Source organism: Rhinichthys klamathensis, unplaced genomic scaffold (genome assembly GCF_029890125.1).
Source record: "Rhinichthys klamathensis goyatoka isolate OS25496 unplaced genomic scaffold, OSU_Roscu_1.1 h1tg000457l_1, whole genome shotgun sequence".
Taxonomy (NCBI): Eukaryota; Metazoa; Chordata; class Actinopteri; order Cypriniformes; family Leuciscidae; genus Rhinichthys; species Rhinichthys klamathensis.
Genome location: NW_026606948.1, coordinates 196,632 through 223,858, shown reverse-complemented (window position 1 = coordinate 223,858; position 27,227 = coordinate 196,632). Strand labels below are relative to the sequence as shown.

The 27,227-nt window shown below is 38.1% G+C and overlaps 2 protein-coding genes across 4 annotated transcripts; one reads left to right on the top strand and one right to left on the bottom strand.

Annotated features, from left to right (window-relative positions):
• The first annotated feature begins 76 nt into the window (after positions 1–76).
• Positions 77–6,816, top strand: inka2 (inka box actin regulator 2). Of its 2 annotated transcripts, none has more exons than XM_056236620.1 (2): positions 77–317; positions 5,839–6,816. In XM_056236620.1, exons 1-2 carry the CDS (start codon positions 282–284, stop codon positions 6,700–6,702), a joined length of 900 nt encoding a protein of 299 aa, XP_056092595.1. In that variant the 5' UTR covers positions 77–281; the 3' UTR covers positions 6,703–6,816. The 2 variants fall into 2 exon arrangements, with proteins under 2 accessions (XP_056092595.1, XP_056092596.1); XM_056236621.1 differs by lacking the exon at positions 77–317 and adding an exon at positions 4,417–4,733.
• Positions 6,817–16,947: 10,131 nt separating this feature from the next.
• rap1aa (RAP1A, member of RAS oncogene family a) lies at positions 16,948–26,081 on the bottom strand. 2 transcript variants are annotated; one of them, XM_056236624.1, is made up of 8 exons: positions 25,931–26,081; positions 24,131–24,195; positions 23,907–23,975; positions 23,737–23,793; positions 22,949–23,089; positions 19,958–20,101; positions 19,734–19,856; positions 16,948–17,974 (listed from the first exon to the last, which is right to left on the bottom strand). In XM_056236624.1, the coding sequence occupies exons 2-7, from the start codon at positions 24,185–24,187 to the stop codon at positions 19,767–19,769; spliced, it is 558 nt and encodes a 185-aa protein (XP_056092599.1). In that variant the 5' UTR covers positions 24,188–24,195; positions 25,931–26,081; the 3' UTR covers positions 16,948–17,974; positions 19,734–19,766. The 2 variants fall into 2 exon arrangements, with proteins under 2 accessions (XP_056092599.1, XP_056092598.1); XM_056236623.1 differs by lacking the exon at positions 25,931–26,081 and adding an exon at positions 25,774–25,894.
• Between the last annotated feature and the right edge of the window lie 1,146 nt (positions 26,082–27,227).

Below are 27,227 nucleotides of genomic sequence, written 5' to 3'. Positions count from 1 at the left end.
GTGCTCCTTCGCCTGTGCGCAGAGGCTGTAATGTCATCTGAATATGTAATAAGAAGTGTGTCAGAGACGTTAGAGAGGAGGACTATTATATTTAATAACAGCGCAGTTCATACATGACTGACCAAAACCAACGCGGGAAAAACCAAAGATAATTTTAAGGGTCTCTCAGCGGGTAGCGACATGAATTAGATGGGGTTTTAATTAATCAACCTGCGTTTAGTTTTTACATTATTTTAATTTAGTTAACTCAGCAGAGTGAAAAGAGAGCGGAACTCGGCGACATGGACAGTAACCGTCGGCGTCTAAAACATGAGCTGGTGAGAATTGCCTGATCTTTTTTCTCCCTTTCTTCATCTACTTTTACTTACAGCACGTGTGTTTTTACTACACGAATCTTCGCGGGCAGATAATGGGTAGATAATAATCTGCCCACATAGGGATATGGGCAGATGATATTTGTTATGAGCTCTCGTTTATATTTTTTTATATAACACAATTGTATGCGCGTTTCTCAGACGCAGTTCTTTTCCCCTGTGCGTTGATGTTTATCCAATCCAGCCGTGCTTCAGAGAAACACAAAAAGTGCAACCAACCACCTGATTGGAAGCGGTTATTTGAAAATGAGGCCGCTGATTGGCTGGTACTCGCCCTTCTGTAATGATTTAAAATGTGAGTGCTGATCTATTTTTTTTACAGTCTATGGTGCTGTCGTGCTGATCTATTTTTTTAAAGTCTATGGTGCTGATTTATTTTATGCTGCCTGTCACACAACAGAAAGTCGCTTTTTAGCTCTGTCTAAGATTGCTGCTTCAGATTTAAACCTCCACCATTGTGGTAAAAAAAAAGGGCTTACCCAGTAGTATTATAACACTACAGATCAATTTCATGAGATGTTGAAATATTTTAAATGCACTTAGTGCATCCATATGCAAAGCTGCAAAAAGGCTACAACCCATAGGAAAGAAAAATCTCAATACATTTGTACATTTAATCATTTAGCAGACGCTTTTTTCCAAAGCGACTTACAAATGAGGAGAACAATTAAGCAATCAAACGAACAATAGAGCAACATGTAGTTCTGTGATTAGTCCCCCCAGTAGGCCTACACATAGCAAGTTTTTTAATAAAGGAAACAATAAATAGATAGAAAAAAAATACAATAGTAAGTGTTACTGATTCTTGAGAGTCGGGACAAAACACGTTTTTAAAAACTTAAAAAAAAATACACACTATATCAATTAGAGTTGTATGTTTCTGCAGAGAAAGGTCTTAGCTATTTAACCATGTAAACGGAACAGGTTCTAAATAAAAACACATTTTTAACAAATAAGCATGTTTCCCTTCAGAACTGGATTTGTGTCAACTCCGTCAAACACACTAAAAAGTATACAATTTGAATTCTTCCAATCCAAAAAGAATCTAAATTTCTGAAGTATATTGTAATAGTGTTTAGTTACTCTGATATGTAAAAAAAATACAATATATAAACTTAAGTTGTGATTTCACACTATTCTGAAAACTCAGGTTTCTAAATATTTGCATTTCCAAACTTTGATTTTAATTTCAATATTTGAAAAACAAATTCCTTAAATAAATAAAACATAAGATGATGTAGATCAGATGGTCCTTTATTACAAAAACAACATAAACTGAAGGAAGAACATTTTTCCCCAAAAAAATTAACAAAAACAAAAACATACATCCAACGCTGTTGATGAAGATCTGACGGTGTTGATGAAAAACTGACGGTGTTGATGAAGATCTGACGGTGTTGATGAAAAACTGACGGTGTTGACAAAAAATATGTGTGTATTGTGATTATTGAACAGATGTGCTCTTTAAACTACTACTAAAACTACTCCTTGTTATTAGAGTATTGAACTTACTGTAAAGCAAACTATAAGCACATACACCGTTTCCAACTATTATAAATTACACCGTTTCCAACTATCAAAAAAACAAACAATAAGGGAAACCAGGGGCCCTCCTCTGTTTTCATCTACCTCCCCTATCACTTCCTGCTCTACTTTTTCTCATCCACCTCTTCTCCTCTTCCTTTCCTCCTTATAGCCATTTACTTTAAAGTGGCGTGTGTGTGTGTGTGTGTGTGCATATGTGTGTGTTTGATTGCCCTGCACTGCCTACTTTATACTGGGTGTGATCTTAAATTGACACTCCTTGACAACAATACTGCAACACATAATCTGTAGCTTAGAATCAGGTTCAATTAGCTTACTTAAGATTTCATTTTTGTCTAACCTGCGCTTATGCCTTTAGCAGCAGGCGTCGGATATGCGTATGGTTAAATAATGTAATGCATGCTATGTATGTGCATTTATGTGTAAATAAAACCCTGAAATAACAGTTTAACCCTTCACTATATTCACAAATAATATTCGCACATTAAGAGGTTATTGGTGGATTTGTCAACTCCGTCAGCTTACAGGTCAACTCCGTCAGACATAGAACCTGACGGAGTTGACGTCTGACGGAGTTGACGTAAGGGCATGTATTTTCCCGCCAAAACATGTATTGTACACGGCATCTAGGTAGTTTTTCCTCAGTTGCTAGCTGTCCCAATAACCTCACTAAAATGCTTAAATTCAATCCACTATGGTTTAAAAAAAGTATCTTAACAGAAAGATGGTATTGACATGGTGCAGCTGTGACCATAGGAATATTGACATTGTTTGTCTAAAATATAAAAAAATGTAAAACGTACCAGAGCATGTGTGGTAGTGCTGCATTCACCACAGACAGGGAGATGAAAAGGGGTCCTCAAGGATATAGCTGACCATGGTATTTCCTGATTTAAAGAGCTTTATGAAAAAATCTGATGGAGTTGACAGAAACTGAGGACACAACTTTAATAGGCAGATATTTATGGAAAATATTGTTTGATGTTCACTTCATGCATTGTTTTTTATATTTATACCCCTTATTTTTTATTTGATATATATGTTTTCACAATTGTAGAGCTTTTTAAAAGTTTTTTGGGATGGTTAATATTGTAACCTCTTGCTGAGGACAAGTGCAATAACATGGACCATCTAACCACAGAGTACTGAGTACTCTTTTGTCATTTAAACAACTTTTCCCCAAAAAGATAAAAAAAATTATTCTAAAAATCAGATAGGTATATACAATTCCTTTAGATTTAACTTTGTAAGTATCTCATACATGATGAATTTCTTTATTTTTGCTATAAATTAGACTTTTCTTTGTGGGACATGTTTTGTCCCGACTCTCAAGAATCAGTGAGCTACTAATGGGTCAAGTGTTGAAACAGATGGGTTGAGTTAGGCATATGAGGTGTAGGCTATTTTGTGACACTGCTTAGCTAACTAATCAGCCAATTGTGTCGATGTTATAATACTATATATTATATTACTGTTATTATCAGTAATTATTTCGTTATTTTAGCTTCATTTACAAGTAAAAACGTCACAATTACTGAGCAATGTTGCAAACCCTCCCTTTGCGCCACCTGGTAGTGTCACATGTGACTGGATTGTACACGCGGCAGTTGTGCATTTTGGTTAACTATAGCTATACTGTATTATGCATCTTTTAGGGCTTGTTATTTTTGGGCTTGTTATTTTTTCCCAAGTGACAACTTATTTCAGTCTCCACATGTACGTTATCCAGACACATAGTAAAAAATTCACTTTCTCAGCTACGTCCCCACCACGCTGCCACACACATTGAGATCAGCTCCGACACGTCACTGTGACGTGTAACGTCTAATATCTAATGTCTAACAATGCCTTTAATCAGACGGCTGGCAAACACGTCAGTTCTCCTCTCAGTTAGCTAAGATATCCACTTATTTGTCAGCTCTCACACATGTGTGACATGCCTTCTCTTCTCAAATTTTATTTGATTTATTTTCATCATTTATTTATTCATTTATTTGTTTATGTTTATTTAAATAACCTTTGTGTGTATGATAGCGACTGAAAATAAAGAGAAAAAGTACTCAGAGTAAATAGGTGCTTTCTAGATAAGTAAATAGGGCTAGGATGTTACTTGCAACCATCACTCATTTGTTGGTGTCTGATTAATGCTGCTGTATGTCTGGGCACATCCCAAAGGAAACTGACACAGCAGAGGCCAGTGACATCACACAATGAGAAAAAGGACCTACGGCTAAATCTGGTGAAACACAGAACATGCCATAACTAGCAAACCAACCCGATCACACTAAATGCGTCTCTATAGCACGCAGTGTGTTTATCGTGTAATTTATACGCGAAAATGAGTTTTTACGTGCATACGCATGGGTTGGTTAGGGTAGGTTTAGTAGTGGTGTGGGGTCCAACCTCTGTAAACTTTAACAACTATGAAGTGACATAATTTTATAATGACCTTAATGGCTCTACTGCCCACATAAGCAGCTGTCTATAGGCTATATAACATTTGAATATCTAAATTAGATTTAAAGGAATGTTTCAGGTCAAATACAAGTTAAGCTCTGTTTCCTCACACCTGCATTTATGACCAACTCAGTAAAATTGGCTACATGCCTCAGCTGTTCATGACTCACAGTCTAGTCATTTCACCCACATGCCTGTTAGCTCCTACATCTCCCATCATGCCTTGGGATGCAATGTTGCTGTAGAATAGCATCAGTAGTGCTGCTGTGCTCAGACTGACTAGTGATCGATCACACTTGTAAGGCAGAGAAGGAACAGAAAACAGGGAGTGAGACGAGAGAAGGAAAGGCTGCGAAGGTAAGATTACGGGTTTTATTTGGTGATAGAAGAAAAAGGGTGTTTTAGGGCATTTTAATGGAATTTGTTTAAATGTATTATAAGTAATAATTGAAATCATTAAATACAACTAAACAAAGACGGGAATGCATACAGTATGGAAAATCAAAATTATATTAAAAAAATATATATATTTTTTAGCCAGAATTTTTCAGTCTCCATTGTTAACGATCTTTAAAGACATAGATTATACCTTTCCGTCAAGATCACTTTAACATAATATGTTATTCACATTTGTCCCCCCAAAAATAAACACAATAAAATGCAATAATAAAAAAATAATAATAATTACTATTATTTTATCCAAACATTTTATCCTTAATTTTCATCAGGCATTTATGCATGCATCTCTTGTACATAGCGTTTCACTATATACATACAGTATATATATATATATTTATATATACATACATACATTTTGGGGTTGGTAATGTGTAATGTTTTTTAAATAAGTCTCTTTGCTCATAAGGCTGCATTTATTTGATCAAAAATACAGTAAAACATTATTTTTGTACATTTATTACAATTTAAAATAACTTTTCTATTTTAATTAAAAAAATTAAATCCTGTTATTTTTAAACACATTTTCTATTATTATCAATGTTGAAAACAGTTGTGCTGCTTAATATTTTTGTGCAAACTGATACTTTTTTTGATAAATAGAAAGCTCAAAGGAACAGCATTTATTTTAAATAGATTTTTATAATAACAATGTAAGTCTTTAATATTACTTCTGATCAATTTAATTCATCCTTGCTGGAAAAAAACTTTAGAACTGTAGTGTATCAAAGCAGCTTTACAAAAAAGAATTCCTCTATGCTCCCAGTAAGCAATTCGAGTGCTATTGTGGCAAGGAAAAAAAACATTGGGATTCTCTTCAGCAGATGCTGAGCCAGCTATCAGTGATGGCACACTGGGCAAAAATTGCAGACAGTTTGGTGTAATATTGATTTTTGATAATTACTGTGAAGTCAGTGTTATTTACGAGTCACAACAGATTAAATTTACTGTTGCTTCATTATGTCGTAGTAATTGCTCTCTTGCTTTCTTCCCTTTCCCATTATAGGATTCTTTGCGGCAGCAGTCAGATGAGGGTCTCCACGCTCAGATGAATTCTGTGATCGGTGCTCTCCAGGAGCTCAAACTCTTGCAGGTCCAAACTGCGCTGGAGATAAATCACAGTTCAAGAAAAACCCACCTGGACCGAACACTGAATCCAGAAGAAATTCTTTCACAAGAATGTTTCAAGACTGAGCTTACCATGGAAACATCTTTGTTCCTCACTAGCTCTCCAGCAGAGACCCGCCAAATTCCAAGGTTATACGAACCCAGGAAGGTTCACAGAGGAAGTCTAAGCACTTCTTCCTCTTTTTCCTCTCACGAAGACACAACCGACAGCCATTTCTCCGCTTACGATTTTGACGACTCCAGCGATTGGACAGCCTCACTGATGAACCACAGCAGAAACAGACAGCCATTGGTGTTGGGAGACAATGTTTTCGCTGATTTGGTCGGGAATTGGCTGGATCTGCCGGATGTTGGAGGCCAGACTGTAGGTGAGGAGCAGAATGACTCGAGTCTCAAAGACACACTTTTGGAGTCATCATCTAGCAGTCACTCTCAAGATCTTTCCAGGAAAACCTCACTAACCACTAGCATGTTTAAACGGGTCCTACGGCGCGTTCGACCACGGCACCACCATGAAAGCGAAGGGATGGACGTCTGTAAACAACCAAAGATCACATACAGAAAGCCAAAATCAGATGTCGGCAAGCCATTCTGGGGGAGAACAAGAGGACTGAAGAAGAAAACCACGCCCACTCAGCAAGAGGGTGTGGCCTATCAGGGCTCAGAGAGTTTGATAGACAGAGGATGGGCGGAGATTGAGAAGCATCCAGTGTATGATTACAGCTCAGCTATGTGGGTTTAAATGACTCATATAATTCTGGATGGAAGAGAATTACACACTTAAACACACAGTCACAAAAAAGACTTTATGATCATAATTGTTGTAAAAGCAAAACATTGTGTTCTACATGTTGCCATCAAGTTGTTCCTCCGATTAGGGTGTTTATTATTACAACGTCACGCATCCAAGTTGGAAACATGATTAGTCTAAACAAAGCAAAAACATTTTACAACAATAAACCCAAAATAGCAATCTGAATTCAAAATTCATTTATTTGTATCACTTATTTATTCATTGTATCACAACTAAATGTGAAGAACATTGTTAAAGTTGAGTGATAAACACCATTGCTACAGATTTGATTTCCACTCACTGATCTCTCTGTTAAATCATATCTCTATTATAGATATGTTTCCAGATTATGATCCACGATTTTGTCAAATCAACACACCCCTTCCACCGCCAACTCAATTCAGAGTTTCTCATTTGTAAATATGACTCTGGTCACTCAGTCATTCATGTGCTCGGAACTCATAATTATGATATTTCTGACTCAACTTGAAGGGCTCATGAGTTTCTGAGCAATTAAAAAAAAAGATGTTGAGGTAAGATAGTCCTTCTCCCTCAAGTGAGAGGAGTAGCACTCAATAATTAATTCCAAAGATATGTTAGGTAAACAGTTATGAGATGTGTGTGTGTGTTGGAGACCTGAGTATGGCAGAGCAAAGAAAACAGAAAAATATTAAGTCATAAGCTGTTTCTGCTGATGCTTGTTTCCTTGTGTTTAGGTTTAGGAGCATGCCTGCCTAACTGTCAATCACTATGAAAAAGTCCTGATTGGTGCATTTTTTTGTACAAGTGTTTTGCGTAAAAAAGCTTTGCAAGCTGTTTTGTGTTGGACAGAAAAACTATGCAATGATGCTAAATTGCTATGCAAAAATGCAAATGCCTGTCTGTTTTATCTGCACCTTCTTGCTCTCTTCCCTGTATATATAAAACACATGGCTTTAGGTCCTGCAATAATCTATATACCTGTTCTTGAAGCTATTTTATACATGAAGTGATGTGGGAAGCTGTTTTTTAAACAAATAAAAAATAAAATAAAGTTCCTAAATGAGTAAATTCCATGAAGTCTTAGATCAGGAACATCATCCCTTTGTCATGACTTATTTCTTCACATTACTCTAAACCAGGGGCGTAGCCATCATTTCAAAAGTGAGGGGGACAGAATGTCAAGTGTAATACAATTTTTTTTCAGACTTTTGTTGATAGGTTAATCGGCTTAATCTGTTATTTATTTTTAAAGCAATAAAACAGAAAGAAAGAAATCCAGAAGTTCAGTACTTTATATTGCACATTCAGGGTTTTTCCTGTCTTAAAACGAGGCGGAGGTGGTAAAATCCTGATCATGTATTTGAATTAATAACATTTTTATTTTTCGTAGACCATCATATAGCCTACTGTGTTTCCCACAGTATTTTTGTAGGTGGATCTCGGTACTTCTAGGGGGGTCCGGGGGCATGCCCCCCCGTAAGAATTTTTTTTACATTTTAAAGATAAATTAATTAATCTGGTGCACTTTGAGTCCCCCGAATCCACTGTTAAAAATAAATAATCCACCCATCAACTGCCAACACATTCTCATCCTTTGGCGTCATATAGGTGACGCCATTCAAAATCTTATGCACATGGCATCCTTTAGCGTTAATATAACACGCACTGTTTTGGGTAGGTTTAGGTCTAGGGTAGGGTACGGTTATGACGCCTTGGGATCTGCGTCTCATATTGACGCTAAAGGAGGCCATGTGCGTCGGATTTAGACCAGCGTCACCTGTATACGGCTTGGGTTCTGCGTCTCATATTGACGCTAAAGGATGCCAATGCCATGTGCGTAAGATTTCGACGAAATGTCACAAGCGTCACATGTATGACGCCTTGGGATGAGAACGGGCTGCAACCGCCCAAACATATGATATTCTCTGATTTATATATCTGATCATTGCATTACAATAGGCTATGTGCACAAGCGTAATTTCGAACTTCCGCTATTGTCAGAAGTCGGCATGTCAGTTTCCGGTTTACGGCTGTTCATCCGCAACCGCTATAAACGAACAAGATGAGTGCTGCTGTTGTACGAAAAAAAGAGTTGTTAAACACATCTAAGTTTCTAAGAACTGTAGGTGGATCTATCATCTAACGCCCGTTTCACACATACCCCGTTTGCAGTGTGTGTTGCGGTGCAGGAGCAACGCGCGCTATAGTGCAGTTTCACATATGATGCGTTTGCAGTGAATAAATGATCCGCGGCCACAAACACATACTTACTATTTTTATTTAAAATCCAGAAGTTGTGCTGCAACTTTTATTTCAAAAAAAGTTGTCAGCATTGCGATTCTCTTTGTACACACTCTTTAATGGATGTATGCACGTTTAAACACAATTTAAACAACGGAAGTTTGGGCTATTATTCCATGCATTATATTAAGTTGCTCAAGCAAGTGGTCAAATTTACTATATTTAAATGGCAAATATTTTAAATTAAAACTTAAAATTGGCAAAAACAGCCAACTCACATTCCTTTTCTTTTGCATTTAAATTGTAATAGCCTACAATAGATCTTGCATGTCACAAAGAACTTGTTTTTCCACCTCCACGAATGAGACGAGTGTTGTTCATTATGTCGCCTTTATTGTAGTTTTCCTTGATTTACCCCGGTCTTCAGTCTTCAGATGACTGTGAAAAATAGTAGTACCGGTATATTAAATGCATTTATGGTGAGATTACTACATTTTATTTAATGAAACGCATTTATGGTGAAATTACTACATTTTCAGGTCAATCTTTGTGCATTTTGACCACGAAACATGCGGTGTCACTTTAATGCAGCACAGCAGAAATAGATTCGGTGCAGAAACGATCGCTGCACTGCTGTTATACGTGCCGCATCTGAAACGGTGTGAAAAGTGAAAGCCCTAACCTGTTAACATGGTGCGTTAGGAGCACTGCTGTGTGCCACTTTGCTCTGCTTCAAGTCGCTAACAGCCATTTGAGCTTCCAACGCTTCCCGAAAAACACCAACCTTCGTGCGCAGTGGCTGCACAAAATAGACATTTTGGGCGACGCGCAAAAAAAAAAAAAAAGTAAGTATGTGTTTGTGGTACAGCCGCGGATCAGTTATTCACTGCAAACGCATCATATGTGAAACTGCACTATAGCGCGCGTTGCTCCTGCACCGCAACACCAGGCCCGCATTAACCTGCCGTTAGGCCCTAGGGCTGAGAGGTTTTGTAGGCCCACAATAAAAAAAGTCTAATGATCACGTTTGTCTATACAACAAAAGCAGAAATAAGTTTCTCTCGGGGAGATATAGCCTAACGAAAACAGTATTCCATAAAAAGATCCACAACAACAGCAATGTAAAACCTCCACAGAACAGGCTATACTGGAAAGCAGTAAATAGTCTTGTTTTAGTCAACGAAATACAATAAGATTTTAGTCGACTAAATTTACAGTAGATTTAGTCGACTAAAATCGAATGGGTTTAGTGAAATTCTAATGCATTAATTTAGAATTTCTCTAAAATTTCCAAACATATTCCCATAGAAAACATCTATTAACCTGTTAATATGTATAATTTTTAAAGTTTGAACATGCAATACTCTACAGACACAGATTTAGCACGGTGACATAACATAATATCTTAAAATTAAATAAAAACACTTCTTCTCCTAAAGTAGAACAGTCTTTTTTTTTTTCAATCAATGATTATCAAGGGGGTAATCCATCGACCGGAAGTTGAAGCCGGCCGGGTGCCGCCATGTTGTAGCAGAACTTCACTTGCGTTAGCATTTCCATTGACTCCCATTCATTTTGGCGTCACTTTGACAGCGAATAACTTTACATCTGAGGCGTTTAAAGACTCCATTTGTCCATTGTTTATTTCTAAAGAAACACGACAATGTATAAAGGGCTCCATTACCTTCTATGTTACATTATGGCCCCGTAGAAACAGATTTAGTAAAAATAGGCTAACGATTGCGTCATAACCACTCGACTCTCTGTCGCGCTGTACAGAAATTACCGTACAGACAGGAGGAGAAGCTCGCAGGCAATCGGGGGGACGTCCCGTCAAGGGAGAAGCCCATAGATAATGAGTCCATAAAAGCAACGGAATACTTACTCCTGCTCACTCACGCCAAAGAACTCTTTGCTCAAGTTCCCCGTCTCTGCAAGATTAACGTTGGCAATTTTCACGCACAGCTACTAGAAGATTAACGTCTGTCAGACAGGTTGCTCACGTCATCAAGCTTAGCTTGAGTCGGTTTGAGTCTGCGCGTCAGGAACGGCAGTGCTCAAAAATCGCTAAAAATGGCTTTCAACTGTCTCAACTGAGTTCCAATGAGATGGCTCTGTCCACTTCTTATACTGTCTATGATGATTATGCAGTCTTTAACTTAAATACATCATTCTTTATTCTTTCAAGCAGACATATTTATTTGTATAATTTAAAGGCACACCGCGGAACTTTTGGCCACTAGTGGCGCTCGACCTGTAACTTTCACGTCTAGCGTCCCTAGAGGCCACAAGCTCCGCAGCACTGTCGCAAAAGTCAACAAACAATCAACCGGTCAGCACATAGACAGTGGGTCAGCCTCCCGTGTCTTTAGATTGTGTGCAGTGTTTGAGGCGGGCAGCCTTGCCGCGCTCGATTCCCTTACACTGCACACGTCTGCGGCGCATTACGGCTGCGACACGGCTACCGGAGCTGATCGCGGCCATTCTAGTCAATGCGTGTGTTTACACCGGCCGCGAAGCGGCGCGTTTCAGAAGCTTCCCAGAAGTGAGTTGGCACTGTGTGAAGGACGGAATAAAACCGTGTCGCAGCCGTAATGCGCCGCAGACGTGTGCAGTGTAAATGAGGGGTTATAGCAGTCTGCTGAGAGAGAGCGAGCGGGGCGAGCCCCGTGGGGCTTAGTGCTAACATGTCTGTGAGTGAATGTGGGCGCGGGACGGCGGGCACATTTCTACTGCACTAAAAACACCGTCGGCCTGAGCTGACTGTAACTTATGTGTTGGTTTCGTTTTACAGAAACCGTGGGACATGTTGTGTGTAGTGTTTGTGGGCACTGAGTCGTGGGCACGTTCACTACATTTAATGTACATTTGACATGAGTCGACTATTTGTGCGAGCCCTGCACTGTGGCGGGCTGTGTTTGTGTGTAGAAATGAACAATGGGCTGTGGGCATTTTATTACACTCATAACACCATCGGCTGTGGCCGGAATACCAGAAAATACTACACTACTTATATGATTTATCTGGGTCACCTTGGAAACAGCATTTGTGTGCAGGCAAGCGTCACCCCTCCTCCTCCTGTAGCTCACGCCAGCGAGCGAACGCTGGACCAATGGTGATCCTCGTCCGGGCTTTACATTTGTCACTATGCTTTTTCTTTTTTTTTTTAGTGTCCTCTGACAAAACCTTTGCCATCTTCCTTGTGGCTGTTGGTTCGGCCATGACGAAAACATACAGACGGCAATCAAACGCGAGTTGAGCACTCACGTCAGAATCTGAGGAAGTTGTGGGTGGTGGGGGAAGTGACGTATGCCGTAAAGCGGTTGAATTTTGTAGTTCTTTTTGTGCTCGGGTTCCTACCCGAAACCCGAAGTTACATAGTGCTAGGAAAAGCGATACAAACACCTTCAGGCTACGGCAGACGTGTCATTCAACCTATTGTAAGTCGATGTACCATCTCAATGGGTTTTGGTAATATATTATAAAGGTTGAAAAGTTCCACAGTGTGCCTTTAAGTATAATTAATCCATATTAAAGCTATTAAAGAGCAGTGAATGCTTTTCTCTTTTTATTTTGTTGTTTGATTAATATTAAGTTTACAGACGGCATTAGTTTTATTACGCACTGTCACTTTAAGACCGAGTGCGCAGATCCAATTACACTGATGCACATCCAATATTCTCACAACTGTACATTCTGTAAAGACATAACCGACGGTGTTTACGTGAATACTCTCTAAAACGGACATTTAGACATAACGTTGTGTGTATTTGTCCATTCAGACGCGAAAGAGAGCTCAATTCAGTCCTCGCGCGCTGTCTGTCTATATGTGCAGGCCAGGGCTGCACGCTTCGGGTCGGGACCGTATCGTCTCGTTTTCGTCTGTGAAAAAATTTTGTTGACGAAAATAATTACGCAAATTATTCGTCAACGAAATTAACACTGCCCGCCTGTTTGAGTCCTTTCCACTGTTCATCGATCGGTGCTCCGCTTACTGAGCTCGACTCGCCTTCATTTGCAGGTTTAAAAAATCCTTTTAGCTTTGGAATCTTTTTGAACAATTCCTTCTCACTGTTTTCTTTCTGTCGCGATATTTTTAGTTTATTTCTTCCTCAACATTTTGATAGCTATCATCAGCCTCTGTGACTAGCATAAATTTGAATAGACTACTAGAGAAGATGACAACTGTTTCTCTACATTCTGATAGGCTGTCATATCATGCTTCCCACGTGGGTCACTTGTAAATTGGATCAATCAGCAGCCAAAAACATGAATATGAAGTGATTGACAGAAAATTCGACAAATTACAAAACAATGTTTTTTAGGGTTTTTTTGGCTTATGATAGGCCCCTTGGCTTCAGCCCCAGTAAGCCCGTGCATTAATGCGGGCCTGCGCAACACACACTGCAAACGGGGTATGTGTGAAACGGGCGTTAGATGATGGATCCACCTACAGGTCTTAGAAACTTAGATGTGTTTAACAACTCTTTTTTTCGTACAACAGCAGCACTCATCTTGTTCGTTTATAGCGGTTGCGGATGAACAGCCGTAAACCGGAAACTGACATGCCGACTTCTGACAATAGCGGAAGTTCGAAATTACGCTTGTGCACATAGCCTATTATTCAAATTATCAGTGTTACTGTTAAGCATGATAATATGGTTAAATATCACACTGAAGTAGGCTGATTTAAAAATATCATTTACTTAAAATAAAAGTTCTTCTTTTGGCAAAATAACATTTACTTAATAGCCTAGTCTGTCTTACTAAACTAAAACTTTCCAATTGAAAACCTTCAAACGTCAAGCTTTTAAAAATACTTCTAACTTTCTAGTTAGGCTTTTTCAAGAGAACTTAAAGTTTGTCTACAAACTTTTTTATCTAATTGTAAAGTGTTACCGAATTATGGTAAACATCATAGTCTACACATGTTACTGCCTGCCCTGATTCAAGCAGATCGTGGCTGTTACACTACGAATAAAAAATTCGTAGTGAAGGATTACATTACGAATAAAAAAAGATTGAAAATAGTGCACGTTTGTGCGGGTATAGTGAATATTTTCAATTTACAACAAAACTTGTTAATTATTCAACAAGAGAAATAGGCAGAGTTATTCATCATTGTGCAACACAATTCGGATACCACATGACAACTTACTTACAGTGGTTGACTTTTTCGTGAAAAAGGAGTGAAGAGTTTTTTTGCCGTTTTGAACTCTATGAAACTGATGGATTCGGCGCGGGTGCGAGCATGGACGTGTCATAAGCTAATGCACGAGTGACTGATTACCATGGAAGCGTGAAAGTCACGTATGATAGACTATCCTTGACTCTTTGGATTTTAAATCTCGATGTAGGGCACGCTATACACACCCGCGAAAACCTCAGCTTGTCATAGACACATTTGCTCTTTGAAAAAGTGCGGGGGACGAATTTACATTTTATAAAAAATGTTTTTATTTTTGTAATAAATGTATCTTCATTTTTATAGAACCCTCCCTCCCTTTTAATTTTAGTTATTTATTATTTTATTTATTTACTTATTTAATGTTGAATATTTGATATTTAAATAATATTACTTGAATAACTTATTAGGAATTATGTGTCATTATAAGAGTTTGATTTATAAATAGGCCTATGTGAATGTTTAATTTTTATTAATATTTATTTATATATGTTTTTTTTTATCTTTTTCCCCTTTTATCATATTCCCAGCATATGTAAAAGTGTCTAACTATGTACTTACTGGTTATTGTTCTAATTATGTGTTTTTAGACCATGTGTTGGTGGGTATTATCACAAAAAAAAGTAGAAGGAAACATATTTATTGGGGGAAAATATGATGTCTTTAAAGGAACAGTCCATTTGTATAATTGTGTTAAATGTGTTTGAATTGAAAAACATAATAAAGTACATAATATATATATATACAGTATATGCTAAAATATTTGTAATTTGGACATTACATGTGCCTTATTTAGAATTTTAAACCTACAAGTGTATTTTTATGATAGCAATAACTATAAAGGGACTATTGTAATGGGGTAAATCAAATGTAGGCTAATATACTGTAGGTCAATTACTAAGCTCAGATTCATCTTACTAGTTACAATTTATACTGTTCTTTTAATTATTTATTTTTTTAATTGTGTGATTTTAACTTCTGCTTAAAAAAGCTTTTTATTAGATTGTAATTTTCTCTGATCTTCTGATAACCATAAAATGTACTACAGCTGCCAAACAAAACCAGAGAGATATCATAAATCTTTAAAACAATCTAATTAAATCTTGCGCACAAAACATTCAGCCAGTAAGAAAAGAAAACCTGTAAGATATATATTCTTTTCTTTCTATCTATCTATCTATCTATCTATCTATCTATCTATCTATCTATCTATCTATCTATCTATCTATCTATCTATCTATCTATCTATCTATCTATCTATCATTGTAGCCTTATTTAAGTTGATTTCCTATTCTGTGTGTTTATTTTTGGACTAATAGTGTGTAAGACTGGAAAACTGGAAACAGGGTGAAGAGATATACCACTGGTCTATGAGACAAAGGACCTTGGCAAATTAACATTTGAACTCTCACACACACACACACACTTCTTCCCCGCATCCCCCACTCTCGCAGTGACACATAAAAACTCACATAAGAATATCTATGGTTTGATGTGAAGGATTATCATTGAGTATTATGTTTGGTATCATTTGAAATGTCTCAGGAATGAGTGGTACAAATGTCTCATTCCCAAAGTATAAAACAAAAGGAAATAAGGTTTTTAAGAGTTTAGGGATATCTGGCACACAAATGAATGTGGTCTCTAGGCATGATCCTACTCCCAGAAGGTCTGAACTCAATGCTAATTTCCACTGTTAGCAAATGGTACCATGTAAATCAACTTCTGCCCCCAGTAAGTCTGGGGGGGGGGGGGGGGGGGGGGTGAACAGTAAATTTCCACTGTGAAAACAGGTTTACATATGAAATGAGGTCTGGCTATTTAATGGAATGCAGCAAGGGATCGTGGCTTTTTCTGTATTTCAGATAGCCCATGAGGTAGCTCATGTAGTTCGTAAATGTTGGGTTTGCATCTATTTCTCTAATCCTAGAACATTTGATGATTTGCATTGATTATCTTTCAATTGATTATGGAATTGTTATAATACATTTACCTGACATAATAAATTGTTATATTTGATTATTCTAACAGACTTTTACTTTATTTTCATTGGAGTTAAAAGGAATAGTCAAACATTAACGCATATTTAATGATGCACAGATATCATTGAAAAACACTTTCATTTTATGGAGTCAGATGAAACGAGTTAATACATAAGATAGAATGTATTGCATTTAATTATAAATCCCTTGGCCATTGGAAGAGACCTAGGCGCATGTGACCTTCACCGCTAATTTGAATGCCGCCCTTGGATCGAATTAGTCGGACTTACAAGTGGTTAATAAAGTCCAATAATGGTATGAGAGAGTGTCAGTGGTAATATCTTGTTTTATGGAACAACCCTCCGGTTTCACAGACAGGACTTAGATTAAGCCAGGATTAGTCCTTAGTTCAATTAGGACCTTAGCTTTTATAAATGCTCCTTAGGAAAAAAAAAACATTACTGGTGTGCATTTTGAGACAAAACATTGACACTGACGTATTTTAAGATATGCCAGTGCAAGTTGCTTTCGGTTAAAACAGCTCAAACATGCATTTTAGTCTGGGACTAGGCTTAAGCCTTGTCTGTGAAACCAGTAGTATATCTGTTGTGCAGCGAGTATAAATTCACTTATTGCATTCCCTATTTGTAAGGTTCTTTTATTAAAGTGTAAGATAAGTTATTTGCATGGCTTAGTGCTGTATTTTTATCTACAGTACATAAAGTGAGCCACCCTGAAAAGTATATCTGCCATGGTCTACGTTGGTGAGGAATGGCAATCTATAAATGCACATAAAACACCACATCAATATGAAATACATTTATTTAAATCAATGTCAAAAAAAGAAATCAAAGCACACATTACTTTAAAAACAAATCAAAAGCCAGCCAGACACTGCTTGAAATGTTCAACTAAACCATGGAGTAGAACAAAAAAATATATATTTGACACATCAGGACTGATCTAACTTGGCAAATGAAGTGTCAAGGACTGACTATGAATTATTGGTTTAGCGGTTATCGGAGGAGAAGTTATCTCTGCATTATAGTCTAGATCTGATTTCATTCTTCTCCTGCTCAGGCACAAAACGGTTGATATTTATCCCAGGCTGAGCTACAGCCTACCGCAAAATACCACCAAGAAAATAAAGGGAAGAAAATATACTAAAAAAATTATCTTTAAAAGCTGGAAAATTATTGTAATTTTGATTGTGAAAAAAATGCAGTGGCTACAATATATCTTTATCTTCAAGATAGACAGATCCACATTTCAAATTACCACCCTAAAGAAAAAAAAGGACATTTTTAATTTTTCTATTTTTTTTCAGATGAAAAGAAATGAGTCAAAGTCACTCAGGATTTTTTTTTTTTTTTGATGAATGAAGGACACAGCGTCTTCTCTGTACAAATGATTATTGATAATCCAAACATGATGGGGAAAAAAACATTTCTGATCATTTTATAAACATGAACATGTTTTGAAATGTCCCCTTTCTTTATGTAGGCATTAAGAAAGTCCTGAACCCTCTCCCAGACAGTCTAACCCCCCTTTGCCACATCACAGACAGAGCTTTTGCTCCAGACACAGATCCTCATTGTGGAATCTCCTTCAAAAAAAAAAACAAAAAAAACGGTAAGCAAAGAGCAGGGGGGGAGAACATTTTCAAGACTGTTCTGGAAGAAAAGGCAGAGGCTGCATCTCTCTTTTTCTGTCAAGTCTGTGTTTTAGTTGAGGAGTCTGTGGTGTTCTGCCTTATTGATTGTTTGGCCAATAACTGTAGAGAGGAACTGGAATGTTGGCCAGCTGGGCAACAGTTCTTCATTTCGGCAATCTGAAAAAGAAAGAGAAGAAAAAAATCATGACATCCGTCTCAACTAGGGCTGTCAAAATTGCTCAAAAATGACGTTCGAATATTCCCTCTAAAAAACCCCCATATATTCGAACTATTCGAATATCTGGTTGCGCATTTTGTCAATGACGCAATGCGCATTACGCATTACGTCAATAACAGGACAAATTAATACAAAGAGACACAACTACTTGTATAGTTAGTTTATTTAAGTTTAAACATATTTGACAACGTATTAACTTACACAAAACCAAGTAAATCAACTAATGGCCAAGACCGCAGACCTTACTCTCGCTCGCACTCGCAGGCACTCTCTCTCTCTCTCGCTCTCTGCGCATAACGGTTTAAATGAATAACAATAAACAAATGTTGAGTGGTGATCAGGAGTTTTGTGCAAGCAATTTAAGGTCGCGACTCTTGTCCTAAATATAGCAGGCTTCATTCGGTGATTGAAACAAATATTATTAACATTAATTGAAGTTTTACAGTATATAGAACCGACATTGAACGCTCCGAGCGAGCTGTGCTGTGGTAAACTGCTGCTAGCCTGCTAGTACTATGGCTATTTCGAGGGCGTCTGGCCACGCCCCCATTGGCGGGCTCTGACGTGTCTGATGTAATGCTAGCTCATTGGCGCACACGTTGGAGGCGCCCGTGCCATTGGATGTGCAGTTGACGCAGCACAGCTAATGAGTGAGCCAGACACTCACTGTGCTATCTGTCTGTGCAGCTGGAAAATGCGTTTTACATTTTAAGCTTCAGAATTTTGCCACTCGCAAAGCAGACAGCCGCGCCTCTGCTACCGCGGGCGTGTTTTTCCACATGATTCGAATATTAATTTTCACCTTCGAATTTCTGTTTTTTTAAAACTATTCGAATATATATTCGAATTTAGAATATTCGTTGACAGCCCTAGTCTCAACTAACCCCTTCAGCGAGCTGCTAAACCAAAAAGTAAGTTCAGCATAAGAATAGATACAAGTCTTGCCCCAAATGCAGAAATGTTTGAACTCGAGCAGGTGGTGCTACTTTTAAATGGTGCAACAAACACCATTAAGCCCAAAGTATACTTCGGCCGTCCAAATGTAATTTTTTTCATCAGGAGGGTCTGTGGACGTCTGCACACCCCATCCGCGTGCTCTCCAATTTTTGTGACCGCGGACAGTGTTTGAAACAAAATCCACTAGATAGTGCACATATGCCAAACGCGTGTTTCTGCACATAAGGAGAGGAACGCGAACAATAAGGCATACCTGGGCCTTTAAGATGAATGGGAAAGCTAATGATAGTTGTCGGCATATATCTCCACCGATATTAGGGATGATCTGTTATTAAAATTTTGGCTAATACTGTATGTTATTTTCATATTATAACTGATAAGAGACCAATATTAAAATTCTATACTATTTTATTAAAATTAGGTTAAAATAAAGCACTGAAAAACAATCAGTTTAAAGGCTACAATTGAATTTAGGCATTACAGCATTTTAATGTACAGTGTGAAAAATGGATGCTTGAAATTTGCTAAAGATTACATTTAACAGTGTTAAATTATTACTGTTTGAGCGTTAAATTACGGCAAATGTAATCTGAATGGAAAAACAGGATAAATGAGTATGTACAATTAAATATTCAATTTCAACAGATACAGATAAATCATTTAAAAACATTCCGCTATATCATGGATGTAGAGTACTTAATGGTGCATGTACAAATTCCTAATGAATTTCTGATCAACTACCTGGCTCAGAGCTGCTGCAGTGATGCGGTTGTGTTACAGCAGGATGCAGTTTGACTTCTTTTTCGCTCTCTTCTTCTCCACCGGCGTCTTTCTGTTTATCTGTCTTACCAGGTCATAAAAGATCTGATATACACACAAAAAAGACTTCTATTAGAGAACTGGCTTTGTGTACTTGGTAGTGTTTTTATCTTGCTTTGGATAAAGTGCGGTGAACTGTGTCTCACCTCGTTGACATTGATCTTTGATTTGGCAGAAGATTCTAGAAAGGCACAATTACTCCATTGACGAGCAAGATTCTGACCCTGCTCTTTCCCGACCACCCTCTCATCCTCTAAATCACACTTATTTCCAACCAAGGTCATTGGCACCTAGACACAAATAGAGAGAGACATCCGATGAGTGTGCATACTGCGTTTGAATTTGGTTTAGCAGAAATCACACTCACTGACAGTTCAAAGAATTGTAATTGATTTTAAAAAAGCATGGACAGAAAACATCAGTGTCTAATATAAAGGCACAAAACATCCCCCATGTACAGCAAGTACTCATGTTACATGAATTCATATATACACAACTGTTCAAATGTTTTGTTTTAAGAAATTAAAACTTTTTATCAGCAATAGCACATTAAATTTAAATGTTCATCCAAGAATCCTAAAAATTGTATCACAGTTCCACAAAAACTGTTTTCAACATTGATAATAATCAATCAGCATATTAGAATGATTTCTGAAGGATCATGTGACACTGAAGACTGGCCAACACTTCCTTCGTTGGCCAGAGGAGAACTGGCCCCCCGACTGAGTCTGGTTTCTCCCAAGGTTTTTTTTTCTCCATTCTGTCACCTGATGGAGTTTTGGTTCCTTGCCACTGTTGCCTTGGCTTTTGGCTTGCTTAGTTGGGGACATTTAACATTTAATATTCAATAATATTATTGATCTGCCTTACTTAAGGTGGACGTTGACGCAATTTCTTTTAGAAACAAACTTTGTTATATTGTTATATTGTTTTTGTTATATTGTTTTCATGTTATCACTGTGAAGCGCTTTGATACAATCTGTATTGTAAAAAGCGCTATATAAATAAAGGTGACTTGACTTGAAGACTGGAGTAATGATCCTGAAAATTCAGCTTTGGCATCTCAAGAATAAATTGCAATTTAAAATATATAAAATATTTTGCGGGAAAAAATGGGTTGGGCAGGTGGATAAAAATTGGGCTGGTTTCGGATCAGTTCGGCGGGTTTTTGTAGCCGAAACACAGGCACTTCAGATCCTTCTTTCGGCGACCGTCTCACTCACTCACTCACACACACACACATCTCTGGCTGACGCGTGCCCCCTAAACTCACATCAGACACTCCCTCCCACTACCTTCAGGGGTACTATAAACACGGTTTTGCAATCCGTCTCCTAAGTTTATAAACTGTACACAAGATTTTGACGCATATCAAGCAAGTGTGTGTGCAGAGTGTGGAGCACGCCTACCTGTATTTATTTGTATTTATTTTTTGTGTTTGAATAAAGGGTGGCAGTCTTTCATAATCTGTGTGTTTCATCATAGTGTTGTGGACTAGCCTATACTGGAGAGGTATTTGTTCTCCATTTGAGTGAGATGTTTTTAGGTTGCTAATTGAGCAGTGCTTCCATATATTTTATTAGTATTAGTTCAAGAATAAAATAGAATAAAATAAAAATATCGGATTGATATCGGTATCGGCAAATAGCCAAAGCTGCGGAATCGGTATCGGAAGTGAAAAAGTGGTATCGGGACTAGGGGTGTAACGGTACACAAAAATCACGGTTCGGTACGTACCTCGGTTTTAAAGTCACGGTTCGGTACGTTTTCGATACAGCAAAAAGTAAGAAATGCCAGAGAATTTCTTATTTGTTAAAAGAAAAAATATTTTTTAAATAAGTGAGTTTTCCTACATCTTGAAACTTTCAGGTTTATAAATGGGGGTCATCTGTCATCACATTAAAAATAACATTTAAATATATGAAGAGTTTAGATGCAAAAGCCATTTGAAATTTACTTCTAGAATGATCATTTTTATCAAGCTTGTATATTTAAGTTCAGTAATTTCACTTAAATGGCAATGAAGATTGCCTATTAATTGTCATTTGAGTGAAATTACTGAACTTAAATGTACAAGCTTCATAAAAATGATCATTCTAGAAGAAAATTTCAAATGGCACTTATAGAGGCTTTTGCATCTGAACTCTTCATATAGGCTATTTATTTATATAATATTTGAGTTTTGAAGTGCTGGAAAAAGATGTGTGAAGTACTTGAAAGCATTTCACTATTCCAGCCAAACTGGTTACAGTTAGTGTTACTATATTAAATCCATGGTGAATGTCGCTGGTCTGTGGACGTAAAGTATTACTAGTTCATTCACGGCACAATATTTCTCCTGGTGTCCACGTCAGCGCTGTTTGATCTAATAGAGATCTACGGTTAATAACGGAGAAATTTGAATGCTTCTCACTAGATCTCGCAGCGATGTTATTACTTCAGTGGCGAACTCAAATGTTTTATTTACTGGATCTCTCAGCGCTGTGTTGTAACGGTTGTAACAGTGTCGCTTGATCGAGATTGGCTCCCGCTGCACAGATGTTGCTGCTCTGAGCTGATAAACGATCCGTGAAGCACAATAGCGCAGTTTCGTTCCGCTTTCATTACGCTTGCCATTTGATGTTGCGCAACGTTGTGGTGATCGCGCCAGCGCGAATTTTGTCAGCAGGAAAAAATGGTCCAAGGAATCGTTCGGTTTGTATGCGTACCGAACCGGAAGCCTCGTACCGAAACGGTTCAATACGAATACATGTACCGTTACACCCCTAATCGGGACATCCCTAAATTTGTTAATGTAATTTGCATAAAGAACCGAAATTGTGCAAGCTTTAATACAGAATGTGGGTGCAATGGTAAAGAAGCATAGTGTGCCACAGTGTGAAGGCAGCTTCTGCCAATTTAATGCGTGTCTCTGAGCTCTTCTGGTCTCAGTAAAAATCTAAATAGTTTTGTGCCTTTTTTGGTTTGCCTTTGCTGGTTAATACTTGCTATGGCTGACAATAGCTGGCCTGGCAGGTTCATGATTTCTTTTCTTTTTACAAAATACACAAAATAAAGTTGACATTAAAAATCACAATGATTTGCCAAAGCATGCACCACAAAAAAAAAAAAAAAAATTTTATTATAATGTGACTCACATCCTCTGTGTCCTTCACCCTTAAAATCTGCTCCCGTAGGTCCTGCAGGTCATTGAAGGTGGACTGTGCTGTGATGGAGTAAACCAGAGCAAAACCCTGACCATTCTTCATGTACAGGTCCCTCATCGCTGTGAACTGCTCCTGTAGGCAAATAATCAATAATCTATTGAGTTCGCATGGAAGACTAAGGCTACGTTCACACCATCAGTCCAAATCCAATTATTGTGTATCCGATTGGAATCTGATCTAAAATTATTAACTGTCCACACTGTATATCGCAACTGTTCGGATCCGATTTGTGTCAATGGCGCTATTCCATTTTCCGGAATATCTGCATTGGGTTCTATGGCAATGACGTTGCGTTGTATACGCCAACAACAACAACAACAACCGCACCATGGAGGGATTTGCAATACAGATGTTGTCCTATTTACAACATGAAAATGTGTAACCGCAGTGCTGGAATACTGCGTCTTCTGAGGCAGCGGTAGAAATGTAGGATGCTGGAATGAGCGACTTTATTCCACGCTGTTGTCTCTGCCATATTCAAAACAAGTTATCGTGACGTATTCTGCTCATGCGGCACTTTGCAACAACCCAACCTAGTCTGCAGCGACTTTCAGCATGTTTCCTATATCAACGTCTAACGTTTACGTTTTACGGAAACATAGCTTTTCCGTTCACACTTGCTAAATCTGACCGGATTTCAATCGCATTTGGACTGACAGTCTGAACATAGCCTAATTAACTAATTGGCCGGAACAGTTCATGCATCATATTGAACTCACTGTGCCTGCAGTATCCAGGATCTCTAGCATACATTGCTGCCCATCAACCTCAACTTGCTAAAAAAAAGAAAAGAAAAAAGAGGGTGTCAAGTACTGTGTTAATGTATGAACTCTATATAGAGTGTTAATTCAGCTATGCCACTTCAGCCATACCAAAAAGGTTTACTTACCTTTCTATACGAGTCTTCTATTGTGGGGTCATATTTTTCAACAAATATTCCCTGTACAAACTGGACTGTCTGTGTGAGAAAAGACCAGAATCTCATTCAACCCAAATAAATATTATTGACTAGATGGGACTAAAACCCAAAACAACAAATACAGTTATAAACTGTATAAAATGCCCATATATAATACAACAATGATGTGTACACTTAAATAATCCTGAACTTACCAATGCAGACTTCCCAACGCCTCCAGAGCCCAGGACGACAAGCTTATATTCACGCATGCTGAGGCCTGTAAGATTAAATCACAGCACACACACACACACATTCAAATCACTTATCAGTCCAATGACAGTTTGAAGCACTCAAGTCAAAAGGCTTTTGGTTCTGACGTATTAACACCACCTTTTCATAATCTGATTACTGCCAAACCATTGTCATCCCCTTCTCCTCTTTTTTGTCTAGATTGTTGTAAATTTCACTATACAGGTTTACGCGCAAACATAAATAAATAAAAAATGAATGTGCCTTCAAGTTTCCCGCATTACATTTTCCTGGTCTTCACAACAATCCAACAATAATTCCGTTTTGCAGATATACGTCACAACAATAAGGAAGAAATCATGATCTCAACTTCCATTTCATGCCAACTTTAATTAGCATGCATTAGTTATGCAGTTTGCATGGTAAAACACTCTGATATATTGCTATTTTAAATTAATTTCCTTTAAAGCACCATCACTACAGTAGTGCACATTCCCAGCAAATGTTTTAAAGGGCTATAATTTGAGATCATTCAGATTTCACTTTAAATTCCACTATAATCACAGATGCATATGCATCCAACTGACAAACAAACAGCTTATCTACTGCAAGCAGATTCAACTGATGCTATGCTAATGCACCATTACATTCAGCCTGAAGCAATTAAATCTACAAAAAGAAGCTAAATGCCGAACATCATTGGAACAAACAGGAAAACAGGTCTCATCGAAAAACCTTTCACTAGTCTTTGTCATCACTGCTATCCCACCCTCCTAAAATCCCATATTGTTCTGTAAATAAGCAAATCAGTTACTGCCAGGTGATAAATGACCATCTTATGAGACAGTGCACTTAAAGAGAATGCAATATTTTCAGTGGTTGTGATTGTGAATAACTTCTAGACAAATCTAAATAAAGAAAAGCTGTGTGAATTAAAAAATATCCACATCTCTTCCAGTCACTCCACTTAAAGTGAATCCCTATAAGCAATAAAAAGGCATAAACAAGATATGAGATTGCATATTCTTCAGACCAGTAAATAATAATAATCTACTAGTTTTACCAGACTAAGTTCCTATACCTTTAAAAATAGATTAATCCAAATAAATATACAGATAGAACCGAAACGGGTGTAAATGTGGAATAACCTATGCCCAATGTCTCCACTCGACAATTGAATAAAATTATAGTGTCACCAGAACTGTTTTGTGATCTTAACATGTCACCGAATGCAGCTCTTCTATAGCTGTAGGACTATAGACTGCATGAAACATTCCTTTACACTAACAGCTGTAATGTCATTTTGGTCACTTGTCGAATGAAGATTGCATGCCAGTGTGTAGCCTACACTAGGAGTTCATGTGTGCATCAAAACGCAGTATAAACTCACAGAGTTTAACTAGTTAACAAGCACATAGTAGTAACATATAAGCCGTGGAGATCAAATATTTCACCGTTAACAGGCGGTCAGGTGTGTGTGTGTGTGACTGTGTATGTGTGTTTTCGTCTGCTCGCAGGAAAGACCGCGGCCTGTTAACGCAGCGCTGTTTCCTATTACTTCTACAGGGCAGCGGCACTGCTGTGCGGGTTGATTCTGCTCAGTTACACGGCCTGAGCCTCATTAGCTCACGCTAGCACGTTAGCATAGTCGTTACGCGAGGTTTCGTTCAGCGATTTTCCTCCAAAACCCGGCACTCGCAGTACTAGTAAGCAACTGTCCGTGCCGGGTCCAGTGTTTCGGGGTTCGTTAACAGTTCACTCACCGTGTCCCACAGCTCGAGTAGCATGCAGGATAACACTGTCGCGCAATCACAGACAGACTCCCGTCACGCCCGCGGATGCCAACGTCACTGCAGTGCGCGGAATGCTGACCTGACACAGCCACGAGCGGGTTAAAGAGACAGCGTTAATGAAAGGTACTTAATCTGATACAAAATTCTGTGTGAGTAAGTGCAATCTCTATAAAGTCAGCTGTAAAAATCCTTGTTTATAAATTTTGAACAACTGCATAGACATGTTTGGTCAAAAGGTTTGAGAAGGTTTAGAAACCTTGAGCTATGAAATAAAATTTTATGAGATAAAATTGAGTATGCGCGGGGGGGGGGGGGGGGGGGGGGGAAATGAGACAATATTAAAGTCCCTGTAAAGGCAATTTAAAAAAAAAATTCTAAACACATTATAAATGTTAGAAATGTATTGCTAAAACATATTACAAAGACTGTGAACTGTGAACTACTGAATTGTGGAGTTAGACCGTTAAACAGTTTTTCACCATTGATATTTTACAGATTTTTTGGGCGGGGTTAAAACGGGGCTCGATGACGCACTGGAGCCCCTGAGCTACTGGACACGCCCCTACTTGATGACGCACTGGAGCCACTGAGGCTGTCCGCTCCCCTAACAATATAGAGCACATTCACATCAGTTTTGCCGCTCAATCGTGAGTTACTGTCAGCACTATTATTAGTAACACAGCCTACAGATTGCTAGCTAGCTATGCCTTTGTCACAGAAAAGCGTAGGCCTACTACCTGGATGCGATCACCGGATCACATACAAAACAGATCGGTGTCCTTATTTAAATTTCCGAAAAACGATTACATCAAGAAGAAGTGGATTCATTTTGTGAAGAGCCAACCTTGATGGAGAGCTGAGGATCACTGCCAAAACCCGCCTCTGTAAGTGATCATTTTACACGGGATAGTTTTATAAACTTTCGTCGGAGACAACTGAGACATTCACTGATAATCCGTTGTTACTGGTGAATGGGGCCGAACCGATTATATTCCGCCTCGGCATTCATCCTCCCGTCGCGCCGACAACTGGTGCCATCATCGGCAGTCAGAGCCGGATTATCCATAAGGGCACTTGGGCCAGTGCCCAGGGGCACCAACCATTCACAACCACTAGGGGGGCACCACATGAGTCAAGCTTTAAAAATATTTTTCGTAAATTGTTATATTATTAACTTGAAATTCTTGACAGACCATAAATAAATCGTTTATGAACACTAATTTAACAATAATAATAACAATAATGATTTAATAATAAATTATAAATA

What these genes read in the sequence shown, in the direction of transcription:
- inka2 (XM_056236620.1), top strand. Translation starts at nt 282, where the DNA reads ATGGACAGTAACCGTCGGCGTCTAAAACATGAGCTG. An exon ending in GGCGTCTAAAACATGAGCTG is followed by an intron (nt 318 to 5,838) that starts GTGAGAATTGCC and finishes TTCCCATTATAG; the next exon opens with GATTCTTTGCGGCAGCAGTC.
- rap1aa (XM_056236623.1), bottom strand. An exon ending in GGGTGAAGGACACAGAGGAT is followed by an intron (nt 20,102 to 22,948) that starts GTGAGTCACATT and finishes ATTTGTGTCTAG; the next exon opens with GTGCCAATGACCTTGGTTGG. An exon ending in CAAAGATCAATGTCAACGAG is followed by an intron (nt 19,857 to 19,957) that starts GTGAGACACAGT and finishes TGTGTATATCAG; the next exon opens with ATCTTTTATGACCTGGTAAG.